Source organism: Pimephales promelas, chromosome 23 (assembly GCF_988280905.1).
Source record: "Pimephales promelas chromosome 23, fPimPro1.hap1.1, whole genome shotgun sequence".
Classification (NCBI taxonomy): Eukaryota; Metazoa; Chordata; class Actinopteri; order Cypriniformes; family Leuciscidae; genus Pimephales; species Pimephales promelas.
The window spans coordinates 1,268,728-1,284,864 of NC_142791.1; the positions used below are offsets into that span (position 1 = coordinate 1,268,728).

General features: G+C 37.7%; 2 protein-coding genes across 5 annotated transcripts in view; both read right to left on the reverse strand.

The window, feature by feature from the left end:
* msi2a (musashi RNA-binding protein 2a) overlaps positions 1–1,686 on the reverse strand; it is a 225,030-nt gene extending 223,344 nt beyond the window's left edge. The window contains exons 1-3 of one of the 2 annotated variants that reach the window (XM_039675722.2): positions 1,506–1,686; positions 1,185–1,225; positions 804–885 (exon numbers count right to left, since the gene is read on the reverse strand). In XM_039675722.2, coding sequence (XP_039531656.2) covers positions 804–885; positions 1,185–1,225; positions 1,506–1,567 — 185 coding nt within the window. In that variant the 5' untranslated portion in view covers positions 1,568–1,686. The remainder of the gene's footprint in view (positions 1–803; positions 886–1,184; positions 1,226–1,505) is intronic. The other variant, XM_039675723.2, reaches the window with a different exon arrangement.
* A 4,544-nt stretch (positions 1,687–6,230) lies between these two features.
* Positions 6,231–16,124, reverse strand: akap1a (A-kinase anchoring protein 1a). Of its 3 annotated transcripts, none has more exons than XM_039675712.2 (12): positions 15,572–16,124; positions 14,488–14,688; positions 12,419–13,122; positions 11,379–11,464; positions 11,043–11,169; positions 10,863–10,969; positions 9,880–10,057; positions 8,262–8,412; positions 8,113–8,180; positions 7,482–7,555; positions 6,908–6,967; positions 6,231–6,827 (listed from the first exon to the last, which is right to left on the reverse strand). In XM_039675712.2, exons 2-12 carry the CDS (start codon positions 14,667–14,669, stop codon positions 6,765–6,767), a joined length of 1,800 nt encoding a protein of 599 aa, XP_039531646.2. In that variant the 5' UTR covers positions 14,670–14,688; positions 15,572–16,124; the 3' UTR covers positions 6,231–6,764. The 3 variants fall into 3 exon arrangements, with proteins under 3 accessions (XP_039531646.2, XP_088982565.1, XP_088982566.1); XM_089126439.1 differs by having other exon boundaries at positions 15,521–16,124; XM_089126440.1 differs by lacking the exons at positions 6,231–6,827; positions 6,908–6,967 and adding an exon at positions 7,028–7,162.
* Positions 16,125–16,137: the final 13 nt, after the last annotated feature.

A 16,137-nucleotide genomic window follows, 5' to 3' on the forward strand; every position in this document is an offset into this window, starting at 1 on the left:
AAAGATTATTACTATAAATAGAAGTTATACTCATCAAAATTAAAGACACTTTTCATCACCCGTTCAACTTTATATGTGTTTTCCCCCTCAGTTTAAGTCATTAATTGTGTTCTGAGCACAGTGGGATCAGTTAATGCCTTTTATAAGAGATTGAATGGGTTCTTAGCCTATCTTTATTAGGAAGAGGTCAATTGCAACACTCATAAGAAGCTCAGCTTAACAAAAATAAAATTTCTATTAATGAATTAGGTCAGAGTCAGGGCATTTGTTTTTCATTTAATATGGTTCCAAATGCCATTCCAGTGCTACATATTAAAATACAGATCTTTTCAACTGCAGAATAATGCTTTAAAAAATACATAAATATCCTATTTTTAAAATTATTTTCAATACTGAGCCACTTTCGTCATCATATTCTATAAAAACATCTCAGAAGAGCAAAGTTTTTATGCCCCTTCTACGAATCCTGGATAAGTGAACACCAAATTGCCTCCAAACAAAAAGAAAATTTTGCATTTGCTAAGAAACTATTCCTCTCATGCTTTGACTTTGCATTTCAAAACGTAACAAAAATGGGCTTATAATAGGGATGTAATCAATGGACTCTCCGCTGCAGATTTATGAATGCAAATACTGATATAGCCTACATGTGCAAATGTACTTTGTCTTTATAAAATATAATTTAAAAAATAGGGGATCGCTTTCTAGCAGTACAGTGACAGTCCTAACTCAATGTCAAATTGCATTATGAATCAGCTTTCCTCTTAGTCAATAAAAACAGAGACAGAAACACGTGTGTTTACCTGGAGCGTTTGGTGGTGGGGTCGCGCATCACCATACATTCTCTGATCTCCCCGAATTTACTGAAATAGTCTCTAAGGCTGTCTGAACACAAACACAAGGACACAACAGGGTTACGCCGTGTCTACACTTCACGTGAGCGACGCGATTAAGTCTGCACGCTGCCGTTATAATCAACGAAGGTCGCGCGCTTCACTCTTCGTTGATTATGACGAGAGCGTTTAAGTTTTGTCGCGTCGCTCGCTTTAGTGTCAGTCTGTCAGATGACTGAAAATAACAATAACCTTGTGCGCAGTGACACACATACACACAGTCAGCTTACAAAGGGTACGATGGATGAATATGACGCAAAACAACTCCAAAACAGAATGAATTATCCTTACCTGGTGAGGTTTGCCAGCTGAGGCCACCGATAAACATCTTACTGTAAGGAGAAACAATGGTATAAGTGACTCCAGATGTCAAAACGGCCATTTTCCTTGTAAATACCTCATAAAGAGCGAGCTACGAACAGCATGAGGTGTATACCGGCTGAAATGAGCCTTAGATATGACCTGTCAATTAAAACATCAGCAGAACTGCGCGAGGAAGGACATGCGCTCGCTCGCTCGTTCGTGCGCTCGCTCGCTCGCGCGCGCTGAAAACAGAATCAAACTCCAAATACACACAAGGGCGCGCGCGCTTGTCTTGTCTCGTCTTCTTACCCCGGGTCGTGTAGTGAATCACTCGGGCTTCCAGAGGTGACTTGACTCGCGTCCGCTTCCATAGCTCAAAGCCCAACCAACTCCAAACACACGCATACACACACACACACACGGGCACTGCAGCCCCAGCTCAAGGAATATTACCGAACCGGGAGCGCTAGCGTCACACGTGGGTTCAGCGCGCGCTCCCGCCCCTCTCAGGAGGGGGCGTGGCTGAGAGCGTCAGGCAACCAATCCGGCGGGGATATGCGCCTACCTATCTATGGAAACCACGCCCCCTGTTGGTTAGCAGCGTTTGACAGGAACCCTATAAAGTTTACATACAACCAAGAGGCTTTATGGAAAAGAAAACGAGTATTTAAAACTAAAATGAAGCATAATAGTTCACAAAGTTGAACTAAAATCTAGTCTTGGTGGCTCTAGCAAATGTCATGTTTGTTATTTTGATTCGACGACTTGTTATTAGTGGAAATGTCATACATCCACACATAATGAATACGTGCACAGAGATAAATACGATTTAAATGATTTTGGAATTGTTTTTACTTTGTTTGCACCTTTCAGTGCTGAGCTTGGTTATTGTTAACTAACAATAAAACCATTAAAAATATATACTTTCATTATGCTACTTGAAATAAAATAATCATGACCTAAAATAAAATATAAAAAGACTTACCTTTATGTAATTTCAGCTTGTTGCCAAGATGACATTTCTTCATTTCATTTAGTTTTAAAAAAAACTAAATCCTAATTTAAAAAACAAACAAACCATATTGACATTAAAAAAAGTAAACTAATAAAAATGACAATAACACACAACAATATTACAACAACAAAATAACACTGGAGCTTAATGTCTGTTTTTCTGTGGTGGGGACTTTCCAGTTATTCTGTTTTTATACTGAGCTGATAATATTGTTTATCCCTAACATAACCCTAAGACATCATTTGGTGTGTATGTTAATTTTCCTCGAGGGTTCTGACACCCCCATGGATTCAGGCAATGTATTTCTGAGCCTTTCTCCGCTTCACTTTGCTGAGTGAGCATGCAGAATGGATAGATCAGTGTTAGTGTGACATCTGCTGACTTCATTGATATGGAAATGCTCAAATAGGACGTTTATCAAATGACTGCAGCTCTAGTTTCTCAGAACCAGATTACTGTGGAAAACAAGAGCATTGCTTCTCCCACTGATGCCAAATAATAACTCTTGAACCAGATAATAATTTCTTAACTCACTTAAACACAACAGGTCATTCATAGATCATGCTGCTTATGTTGTAATAAACTTTCTCAAACTCATACCAGATCCAAAAAGCAGACATAAATTGATGTTCAAACTCTGATATTTGATATTACAATGACTTCATATTTTTTTTTAAATATTCGGAGTCAAGTAGTATTTTTCTATATGAAGGAAAAGTAACTGCATCAAGTTATACGAGTCTAATCTGTGAGGGAGACCCACAGTCAGCGGCATCTGTGTTTGATTAATGAGTGGATCTTCTACTTCCTGAAAATCTCCTTTTTTTTTAATGCCGTGCATCTGTTAGCTGCCTAACAGATCACTGCGCTTCTTAGGGATAATATGCATTCATCAGGGCACTCTGGGAAATGAGAGAATTTTCTGCTTAGGGAAATAGAAATCTCAAAGTTAAGAGCGGAGAATGATACATGCAACAGTATCAGCTGTGCCATTCAGATTCCTCAGAGCAAACCAATCAGACCCCCTGCGGCAGGCAGATATGAGAGCAGGGCCAAATACTGGGGCTTTCCTGCATGTTTATTGAAGAATGTCACCACTCACTTTAAATATTCAGCCCATTTCAGCACACTTTCCCATGATATTTCATGCAAATTATTGCAATAGAAGTCACCTTTTCTCTACAAAGTGCTTTGCTGTGGGATCTTTCGCATGGCTGCACAGTCAGCTTGATCCGTTTCTCTGTTGAGCACCACAGGGATTGTTGGGATAGTGTTTATTTTTAGAACCAAGAATATAAATTGATAAATTCGTACAAACAGTGTTTGGAAAAAAAAATGAAATTTATATTTACATTTATATGTATATGCATTGATTACATCTAGTGACTCTACTTGTGTGATAAATAAATACACACATGATACACACACACATATATATATATATATATATATATATATATATATATACACACACACACACATATATAATATACACAAACACACACACATCTGCTGCATAATGCACTTACCACACTATAGTCGTTAGATCAACCAGCATATGCAGTATATATATAGGCTATGTAAATACACATTTATATTTTTAAATACACATTTATATCTAATATTTGTTAGAGGAATATTAGCGATTTATAATATTGCTTTAAAAATAAACACTATCCGGACCACCTATTCATAACCAGCCATTCAAAGCTTTACACTGAGTGACATCTGTTGGCCAGAAGTAGCAGGTGCACGTAATTTGTTCTGGATGGACTTATTAAAATCCTTTTAACTATTAGGGAGATTTTACAACATTTTGAAGATATCAAACATGGTTTAAAATGGGTGTCCCACTCAGCTCCTGGAGTTCTTTTAATATTTAATATTGCACAGACCACAACTGGCCAACAAATAAGTCGAAAAATAAATTATGCTTAAATGTAGCCTACCAAAAATAAAAAATAATACCGTAATAAAAAAATATACATACACTCATTGTAGTGAACATTAAAATGATAAGCAGTTTAACAAGAAGTGCTCAGAACCCGAATTCCCAGAACGTTAGTAGGTTATTTTTTAGATTTTATTTGTAGCCTATAACCAATTAATTAAAACGTTGCAGATGATACCAATAGGCTACAGAGATTATTCTAATGCTTAAATTTGTAATTTATTTATAAACGAACAACTATATAATGCTCGGACACACTCGGTCTCTCTCGCGCAGTTGAGCGCGCTCTCGGACACGCTCTATCGCAGCATTTTATTAAAGCCGCATTTTATTATCATTAACGGGAACGGCGTTGTAACAGGGGAAACGGTAATTCGTTTGATTACTTGTTGAGTGGAGTGGAGTGTGTGTCTGTGTGTGTGTGTGTGTGTGTGTGGGGGGGGGGGGGGGGCATAATGGGAGAACCATAATAGGTTCTCATTAATATTAGGCACAGACGGAGTGAACTGCTCTCGCTGACAGTGTGTTTATTTGCATATTCTGAATAGCGCGGACACTGATTTAAAACACACCACGCCGAACAGACATGTCGGAGAATAGCGCGGACAGGGATTTAAAACACAGCGCGAGCGAACATGTCGGAGAATAGCGCGGACACGCATTTAAAACACGCCGCGATCAGGCATGTCTGAGAATAGCGCAGACACGCATTTAAAACACGCCGCGATCGGGCATGTCGGAGAATAGCGCGGACACGCATTTAAAACACGCCGCGATCGGGCATGTCGGAGAATAGCGCAGACACGCATTTAAAACACGCCGCGATCGGGCATGTCGGAGAATAGCGCGGACACGCATTTAAAACACGCCGCGATCGGGCATGTCGGAGAATAGCGCGGACACGCATTTAAAACACGCAGCGATCGGGCATGTCGGAGAATAGCGCGGACACGCATTTAAAACACGCCGCGATCGGGCATGTCGGAGAATAGCGCGGACACGCATTTAAAACACGCCGCGATCGGGCATGAAACTGAGAACTAAGAACTTATTGGAATGATATTTTAATGTAGTTAAAATTTTTAAAAAAAATGTAAAAATAAGCATAATTTACATAGAAAATATGGTACTTTTTTGAAGTAAATAAATTCAAAAATACCCCCAAAATAAAAAAAAAACATCATAAATGGATAGACAAAACTTTATCGAAGACAGTGATATAACATTTATAATAAATAAAAATTAGGATCACACCTGAGTCCTCTGTGCCCACATTTGTCCACAATTACAGGATTAAAGGCTATAAAGTGAATACGGTTTGAGGGCTACATATATTTCATTAATATCTTAGGGCAACATATATTTTGTAAAAAAATATAATTTTTCAGTGGCCGGTGGCCGAAAAAGTTAACAGGCCCTGCATGTAAGTAAGGGAACAATATGTAAAGTTTGGGGAATAAAGCGGTAACAACCAGAAAAAATATTTATCCTGTATGTATTATAGAACTAAGGGGTACTTATTCTATCATGATACAACAATCTTACATTTGGGAGCAATTTACCCTGTACCTACATGAAACATGCGGGTAACAAACACCATTTTTCGTTTTCAGTGTACTTTTTGTTAAAAAGATTATTTTATTAATGCATAGATATGTAGGCTACCCTGCAATTTTTAAAAAGCCTATACAGCATGTACTGGTTTACCATTATTTGCTAAATTGCTCCCAAATGTAAGATTGTTGTATCATAAAAGTAGAATTAGTTCTATAATAATTACGGTCTAAGTATTTTTATATGTGAACCCTTTATTCCCCAAACTTAAAATATTGTTTCCTTATACTTGTATTGTAAGTAGCTAGGTACACTATAATTACCGAAGGTTGCGCTGTAAAATCGTTTTAATTTCGCAGTACTTTCCGGGCTGTAATCTTAAGCATAACTGGAATTTTTGGTTGTTTAAAAAAAAAATGCTAAACAATTTTCAGATCCTAGAAGTGGTTTGTAAACTTTTAAGTGCACATTGATTTAAATATAAGGCAAAGTCAGCATCAGCACAAGGAAGAGTAAAAGCACAGCATGTTTGTGATACACAGACCTTTTACTCAGTGAGATGTTTGGCAGCGTCAGTGTGAGAGTACAGAGCAGTGAACCGTACAAGTTCATTTCAGCAGGGTTTCATGATGCTCTTCACTTAATGATTTACAGTTAAAGAGACCCACACTGCCCCCACCCTTCTCTTACAGAAAGAAAACAACATACAAGAGCAAGAAAAGAACAAATATTTGTAAATTACTACTAAATACAATACCTAAGCACAACACAATCTTTCAAACCATCAGCATTCAAGAGACAATCTTAGAAAACAGTACAATATTAGCAACTGTTCACATAAGCAGCTGGTTTACCGTATCACATTTACTCTGCAATGCATTCTGGGAAAATAACTTAATTCAATTACCATTTTAAATAACAAAAAAATAAATAGCATATTAACCATTTAAAGAGAATGTTTCAAAAAATCCAACATACAAAAAAAGTGGAAATCAATGTACTGTGCGAAAGTGTGAGTTCAGGAGAGGATAAGCGAAAAGCTGTGACATCACTGTCTCTCAAACCAGGTGCAAAACCCTTGTTCAGCCAGTAATCTGTTCAGCAGAACCACCTGCAGACACACACACACACACACACACAAGTTAAAGCTGAAATGTAAGGATCTAGTAAAGAAAAATTAGCCATACACACCTCATCTCCCGTTTGTTTCCACATGTGCACCAGAGGAAGGCCGTCTTGATTGCCGGTCACCTGACCATAGACAACAACAACATCCGTCACGTTCAGAATTCTTCCAACAACAACAAAAACAAGTTTCTTCTGAAGTGTTTTTGATCACCCAGTGCAGTTTCTCAAACAGTTTCTCTGTGCATGCTCTTTGAGGTGGTGACCATAGACCTCCATTATATCACTGACAGACAAGAACGGTTTGACCTAAACTAAAAACTAAAAACATAGCAAAAATTCATTATAACATACTAAAACATACCAAAAACTAATTTCAAAGTGAACTATCCCTTTAATGAAAAGCATTTCAATTTTAAACATTGTATTTGTTAACCTGTATGTACAGTAAATTGACGGTGGAAATGCAAATAAAACACTAAATCTCAGGGGGTATTTCAAGTAAATTTATCTCAAACAGGTTCAGCTGACAAAGATGTTTAAGAATCCACTGCCAAGTGAAATGGTAAAATACAGTGGAAACAATCTATATATAGAATATACAGGAATAACTGAGAGAAAAAAATGTGTTTATTATAACCTTGATGATTAAGGCCATATTTGCAGTTAATTCCTCCAGTGCTGCTCTGGCCTCCAGGGAAAACTCCTCCTCTCCTTTCAAAGCAAAGAAATTGTTAAATAATTCAGTATTTATAATAATATACAGGTATAGTACACTGTAAAAATGAAAATGATTTATCTAATCAATAGAATTGTATAGCAACAGATTACAAGCAATATTATTAATTCAATTTAACAAATTAGAATTGAGTAATAATTAATGAAATTATTTCTTAAAAGTTAACCATTTAAAATGAGTAACGTTTACACCAAAAAATATCTCACTAACAGACAGACGTCAAAGATTAATTAAGAACTATTTATTTTATATTGCCAGCATTGAAGACACCTGATGTTAACAAGCAGAATCACGGAAAAAGAAAATTGTAATTTTAAAACAAACACCGATCACCATAATGGCGACTTAAAATGTGTTTTTTTGGTTGTTGTTGTAAGTTTGACTCTAAGGAATTAATTTCATTAATTATTACTCAATTCTAATTTGTTTAATTTCATTAATAATATTGCTTGTAATCTGTTGCCACATTATTTTTGATAAGATAAAGCATATTCATTTTTACAGTGTACGTGTCTATGAGCTTTTGTTTTACCGGGCAAAGGCATGATATTGTCCAACAGAACCTCGGCTGCCTGGAACGGTAATGTCACAAAGTCTGACCTGTGAAAAACAAATCTTCACATATCAGATTCAGATCAACAATCACAGACGAAGGATCAAACCAAACACGAGCCAGCTGACCTGATCTGCCTGAGGGTGGCGCTGTTCACGGTGTCATAACCTCCATTATCTACATATCTGATATGAGCCATGCCAGACTCAATGCAGTACTGGATGACCTGGGCTCTCTGCCAGCCACTTCCTGTCACTGGAGCGGCACAGACCACCCCCACTGACAGAGAAAGACAGAAAATAGACGTACTTCCTCAACTAGATGACAATAAACAATTCTAATTATTTTGGGAGATGATCACACTGCTTTCATAAGCCTTAGCTAGCTTACGCAACACTCGTTACCTCTACTGGAGAGAACTGAGGTTACGTCAGACGTTTTCTGTCGTATTTATATTTCACATATAATGTTATATATATATATATATATATATACATACATATTAAAAAATAAATAAATAATAAAATAATATATATATATATATATATATATATATACTTTGTTAAAGCAAATTAATATAAATAGACCTTTGGTGAGAAAAATAATTATTTCAATACAGTCTAGGAAAGATGTCATGAAATTGGTCACTACATAATTTCAATACTTTAATGTTTTATGTTTTATTTTACTAAAATTCTAAAAATCTGAAAGTCATTCCAGTAAAGCTATGCTGGTTCTAAAAGAGAGAAAAAGCAAAGGAAGACAACGACAAGCTGACAAGAATAAAGATTAAACTATGGTGGAGAGTAGACAGATGTTGTGTTGTTGTTCCTAGCTAAATGAATAAATGTCAATGTGAATTTAAAACATTCACCCGTTTCACAGACAAGGCTTAAACCTAGTCTCAGACTAAAATGCATGTTTGAGCTTAAAAGCAACCATACCATATATATGCAACAGCACCAATAATTTGTCTTACGCTGCACAACAGTAATGAAATCAACTTTTTTGTAAAGCAAATTTCATGTATAAAAGCTACTTAAAGGAGAACGGTAGGTCACTTTTGAAAAAAACTTTTGCTGATAATTTACTCACCCTCATGTCATCCAAGATGTCCTTCGGTCAAAAAGAAATTAAGGTTTTTGATGAAAACATTCCAGGATTTTCTCCATATAATGGACTTCAATGGGGACCAAACGGTTCAAGGTCCAAATGAGAGTTTCAGTGCAGCTTCAAAGGGCTTTAAACAACACCAGACGATGAATAAGGGTCTTATCAAGGACCCTTCGAGTCATGACTCGAAAAAAGATTTGTTCATTTTGACGAACGAGTTCGAACAGGAGAGTCACGAACGCTCATCACAGAACAGAGCAAGGCGAGCATTTGAGCTTATAAAACTTAAACTTTTTTTTTTTTAAATGAGCGACCATTTCGCTTGATAAGAATCTTATTCATCGTCTGGAATCGTTTAAAGCCCTTTGAAGCTGCACTGAAACTCTCATTTGGAGCTTGAACCGTTTGGTTCCCAATGAAGTCCATTATATGGAGAAAAAACCTGGAATGTTTTCAATTTCTTTTCGACCGAAGAAAAAATGACGTGGACATCTTGGATGACATGGGGGTGAGTAAATTATCAGCAAAAGTTTTTTTTAAAAGTGAACTACTCCTTTAATCTGAGCCCTGTCTGTGAAACCGGGCCTTACTCTCAACATGGAGATCTGTGTGTTTGAGTAGGGGTCTATATACCTTCGACAGGGGTGGGCAGGCTGGGACATCCCGGCTGAGAGTAGCAGAGCTGCATGTGCTGAATGAGGGTGGGAAGGGCCTGGTAGGACGGATGCTTGTGCTGCTGAACGAACAGGTGAAGACCCGCCTCCATCTGCGACACGATCACCTCCACAAACACATCCTGAGGCAGCAGCAGCTACAGAGACAGCAGAACACACACACACCTCAAAACACACCATGTCATTAGATATTTGATGTAGCTGGAATCAAACTTGGTGTGATGCGTCTTAAAGGAGTAGTTCACTTTAAAAAAACTTTTGCTGATAATTTACTCACCCCCATCCATGTCATCCAAGATGTCCATGTCTTTCTTTCTTCAGTTGAAAAGAAATTAAGGTTTTTGATGAAAACATTCCAGGATTTTCTCCATATAATGGACTTCAATGGGGTCCAAACGGTTCAAGGTCCAAAAGAGAGTTTCAGTGCAAACTGCAAACTGTTCAAAGGGCTTTAAATGATTCCAGACGATGAATAAGGGTCTTATCAAGCGAAACGATCGCTCATTTAATAAATAAATAACAAAGTTTAAGTTTTATAAGCTCAAATGCTCGCCTTGCTCTGTTCTGTGACGCACGTTCGTGACTCTCCTCTTATCAAAATGAACTAATCTTTTTTCGACTCGAAAACTTTGACCGATCGTTTCGGTTGATAAGACCCTTATTCATCGTCTGGTGTCGTTTAAAGCCCTTTGAACAGTTTGCACTGAAACTCTCATTTGGACCTTGAACCGTTTGGACCCCATTGAAGTCCATTATATGGAGAAAAATCCTGGAATGTTTTCATCAAAAACCTTAATTTCTTTTCGACCGAAGGACATCTTGGATGACATGGGGGCGAGTAAATTATCAGCAATTTTTTTTTTTAAGTGCACTACTCCTAAAGTACACAAAACTTGAAATGTAGCACATTATTCATAAGAACTTTTTAAAGAGAGTCCTCACCCAGGATGTGATGGGCAAGCAGGGCAGAGGGATACAATTACTCAGATCCAGATCTTTAAACTTCTTCCTGATGAGTGAGAGAGCATCATCCACCTGCTCCTGTGAGCCTGGACCAACACAAATGAAATCAACTCAAGGCTTTAGCATTGATAAGGTCTCCATCATCATGGGAAAACTCACCATGGATGTGGCAGATCTGAATCTCCTGCGTGAACGGCAGCGTGGAGACGTAGATCTTCGCTCCAGAGCTCTGCTTGAGGAAGTTCACGAATTTCCCCTGCTTCCCGATCAATCGACCAACCAGATGCTGCAATGACAGTTTTAAATGGTCACTCTCCTTTTAAATCAGTAATGGACAAACACACACAGTCTGAAGGTCTGTAACGTGAGTCTAGTACTTCAAGATCACGTATCTTTTCTCTACTGTGGTGGATCTCCGAACACGCTCATACACAAATGTAATAAATGGGCTAATGTTACAGTACATCTCAGTGTGTGTGTGTGTGTGTGGCTCACCGCTGGCACCTCTATGTCCCAAAGAATGATTGGCTGGGCCGGAGGAGAATCGGCACTAATGCAGCTTAAACCCACATCACCTGAACCTGGAGACCAGATCCATATGAACGTGACACACTGAGATGCGTTTACTGCTTTGTGATCGAAGCATCTGTCTGACTTTTCAAAAAAAACTTTTGCTGATAATTTAGTAAAAAGTCATCCAAGATGTCCAGATGTTCGACTGAAGAGAGAAAGAAATTAAGGTTTTTAATGAAAACATTCCAGCATTTTTCTCCATATAATGGACTTCAATGGGGTCCAAACGGTTCAAAATGAGAGTTTCAGTGCAGCTTCAAAGGGCTTTAAACGACACCAGGCGATGAATAAGGGTCTTATCAAGCGAAACGAGCGCTCATTTAAAAAATAAATAATGTTTTAGTTTAATAAGCTCAAATGCTCGCCTTGCTCTGTTCTGTGATGCGCGTTCGTGACTCTCCTGTTCAAAACTCGTTCATCAAAACTAACAAATCTTTTTCCGAGTCAATTCGTTCGTTGAATGAACCAAATGACTGCTTCAAAGGGCTTTAAACGACACCTTTTATAGTCTTATCAAGGACCCTTTGAGTCATGACTCGAAAAAAGATTTGTTCATTTTGATGAACAGGAGAGTCACGAACGCGCGTCACAGAACAGAGCAAGGCGAGCATTTGAGCTTATAAAACTTAAACTTTGTTCTTTATTTATTAAATGATTGATCGTTTCACTTGATAAGACCCTTATTCATCATCTGGAATCATTAAAGCCCTTTGCAGTTTGCACTGAAACTGTCTTTTCAACCTTGAACCGTTTGGTTCCCATTGAAGTCCATTATACACAGAAAAACCCTGGAATGTTTTCATCAAAAACCTGAATTTCTTTTCAGCTGAAGAAAGAAAGACATGGACATCTTGGATGACAAAATTATCAGCAAAAGTTTTTTTTAAAAGTGAACTACTCCTTTAAGCTACTCGCATTTCACAACGATCAAACAGGAGTTTGAAAGTAAATGTCTCATGTACCTCTCCAGACCTCCTCTTCGTCCTCTGCCACACCGTGGTTGCTGGGAATCATTTTGTCCTCAATGGTGACCACGTCAGCTTCTGTAGGGGTCATCGCACAGCCTCTGCCCTCCTCAGACGGCTCTGCATCCTCTGAGAAACAAGAACCACATCCAGAATCATCTCCGACAGAAGCTCCTAAATGGCTGAGTAGTTTCTCCTTGAACGAGACGGCGTCTTGAAGATATATGTCCCCGCTGACGCTTCTGAATTCAGCCTCCAGAGATCTTGACACATGTGGATCAATGGGTTCCTGGTTTTTCCAGTCCTCTGCTTCTATGATATCTAGGACCAGAGGAGAACTGATCTTTTCCAAGTTCTCTGGGTTCAAGTCTCTATCCGTGGAGAAATCAGACCGGCTGCTGCTATCATGACCGTCCAAGTGGACCGAGTCGTTGGAAAGGCAGTTTGAAGAGAGACAAACCAGATCCGACTCAAGCCCAGAGTCATCTTCACTAACTTCTCTGCAGTCTGGATGACCTTCAACAGCAATTTTGGGTTTTTCTTGCCCAGTTTGGAGAGTCTCAGGGAAACGAACAGATACTTCTCCTTCTGGCTCAGGTCGAACTCCCTCGGTGAGGCCTGTTACGGGCGAGGTGCTGGTAATGTCCAGAACTGGTGAAGAATCTGTGAAGCTGCTGATGTTGTGGTCCATTTTCAGGTCACTGTAAGAGAAGAAAAATAAGCAGTGTCCTGTCTTCACTCTGGAAAAGGAAATCTGTCCATTCTCTGAAGGTTAAAATACATTTCAGGATAACTTGGCGTAAACCAAGATTTTCCATTCTAGTCACACTGCTGAAAGGATGATTTAGATCAGAGTTTTGAAATATTTTGCCGTAAAAGACCCACGAATATAACCCCTTTCCACAATAAAAAGGCAGCTTGTGTATATGAACAAAATTACGATATAAAATTAAATACTACACTCTAAAAAATGCTGGGTTGTTTCAACCCAAATTTGGGTCAAATATGGACGAACCCAAAATGTTGGGTTAAAAACGTAATTAAAAAATAAAAGTTGAAGTTGGGTTCAAATTTGAAATCACATTTTTAACGCAACATTTGGGTTTGTCCATATATTTACACAACCCAGCATCGTTTAGATTGTGTATATTTTTTAAATTAAGTTGACAGCATATTTGAGATGATCATTTTCTATGTGTATAAAGAATGCTCAAATAAACTGAAATTGGAAAATACAATGAAATAATCACAATTAATCCCAGGCTAGTCTTTAAATGTTACTATTAAATTTGTATAAAAAGTATTATAACATTATGTTAACCCTAAAGCCGTATTCTGGACAAATGTGGGCAAATTAGTTTATTTATTTTGATCGGAGCGGTACAAGACTTGGCTACTTTTCCTAAGTTTGCCTCCTGAACACACACATTTTTTTTGACTCAATTCTACAATGTTAAAACTCCTTAATCTTTGTATTTGGGTCAAAAATGGGCACCCATAGAAATGAATGGGAAAAAATTCTTCTAAAATAAGCCAAAATAAGACACCAGGTGACTGCAAAGTCACTTCATCTTTAGGTTTTAGCTCTAAGAACTTATTGGAATGATATTTTAATGTGGTTAAAAAAATAAGCATAATTTACATAGAAAATATGCTACTTTTTGAAGTAAATAAATTCAAAAATACCCCCAAAATAAATGGATAGACAAAACTTTATCGAAGACAGTGATATAACATTAGGATCACACCTGAGTCCTCTGTGCCCACATTTGTCCACAATTACAGGATTAAGGGCTATAAAGTGAATACGGTTTGAGGGCTACATATATTGCATTAATATCTTAGGGCAACATATATTTTGTAAAAAAATTATAATTAACTCAACATTTGCAGACGTTGCACCACTTGTTGTGACCTGTGGAGCCGTGGAGTTTGGTTTAAAGCTCAAATAATACATATTTGTAGACAATAATTCATATTAGAAGATATCATCACTTAAAGTCCCAACCTTTAAAAAAAACAAAAAAACAAAACAGGACTCAAGTCATGAATGCTCTGCTACTGACCTTTCACCCAATATACTGGAGTCAGCAGGGGAGGAGTGAACAGATCTGCTTCTGTCCGAAACACACACCTCCTCTTCAGTCATTTGAGGAGCTGTCGTCCTCCTCCTCTTGAAGCTGTACCAGCACCAGCCTAGCAGAGTCAACAGCGAGACGGAGGCCAGCGGCCTAAACGACAGCAACATCCTCTTTCCACAGACCCCACTGAGAGAGAGAGAGGGGTGAGAGAGGTCAGCTACATCTAATAACCATCCCTAGTCTTGGGTGGCATTAGTCTGTAAGGAGAGACGTCTGAGCTCAGAGGGGGAGCGAGTCTTGACACCAACCAATCTCATTACCATCTCAAATATCCCAGTAACACACAAACACATGCATGCGGCCATCTTAAATACAGCTGTCACCATGACATTCACCACACATCACAGCAAATATCAATATATAACATTGCAATGTGTTTGCAGAGTAAAGGTGCCAAAAACCAACAATCACAACCCAGCAAAGAAATGCACGAAAGAAGACCAATCACATTTTTGTTAGATTTATTTTTAAAGTGAACATGTTAGAGATAATATTTTTAATCTTATATTAAATATATAAGGAGATATTATAACCGTTTTATGCTCTATCAGTGACATCAGCCATAGAAGCAAAAAGAAGTGGCTTATGGGTTTGAAAAACGTTTTCATATGGGGACTTTCCACAGATATAATGACTTTTATCGTATATACAAACTGTATATTCTATCCCAACCCTACCATCACAGAAAACTTTATGGGTTTTTACATTAAAAAAAATAAATAAAATAAATAGTATGATGTATAAGCCGTTTTCCTCATGGGGACCAAACAATTTCCCCACACACACAGCTATCAAATGAACATGAATTAAGAAACTTTTAGGTAAAACGCAGTTAATGGCGTTTCAATCACGCTGCAATTTCAACATTATGGGATCTTAATCTGTTTAAGTGTGAAAGCATGTTAAAAAACACTTAATGCATTTAAATGAGAAGCGAATAAATCAAGAAGAAAGAGACCTTCTCTCCACATATAAAATAAAAGAAGCCGGTGTTTGTCTTTCTGCTCACCGTGAAGTTCAGCAGCGCTGGTGTATGTGTGTGTATGACGTCACGGGAGCGCACGTGTGTTCCTGACAGATTAATGAATGAATTTATCCAACAAAATTAAAAACGTGACTAAAACCTATGTATTTTAAGGCACTGCATAATATAACATTCACCGTAGTTAGAAAAAATTACGAGAAAAAAAAAATTACACTACAATTATAACGCTGAACAGTTTTAGTTGGTCTGAAGTGATTGGCCTGTTGTCATGCGATCTCCCGCTCAAGCTGAAAAGGCGGGAAACTGTGGAACACTTGTGAGATTGATAATGCAGTATCATTAAGTTTAACATTTTGATTTCATATTTCGACAGACGGAAAAGTTTAGGCCATGTACTGTTTATGTATCCATATGAATGTGTACAAGTTTTCACAATGAGGTCGGTTTTGAGGTCGATTATTTTTGACTAAAATAAACCCCGTCCAAAAGTCTAGAAATTACAATTATGCAAATGATTTCAGTATTTTTTTTTTTTTACACATTATTATATGAATATAATTAATGTATAGCTCCACATCTTCAGTGTAGAC

Excerpts from the sequence above, each read along its gene's own strand:
- akap1a (XM_039675712.2), bottom strand. The coding sequence starts at position 14,669 with ATGTTGCTGTCGTTTAGGCCGCTGGCCTCCGTCTCGCTGTTGACTCTG. Across the intron at positions 13,123-14,487 it reads TCCAGTATATTGGGTGAAAG|TGACCTGAAAATGGACCACA; the intron begins GTCAGTAGCAGA and ends CTTCTCTTACAG. Across the intron at positions 8,181-8,261 it reads GCCACCCTCAGGCAGATCAG|GTCAGACTTTGTGACATTAC; the intron begins GTCAGCTGGCTC and ends TGTTTTTCACAG.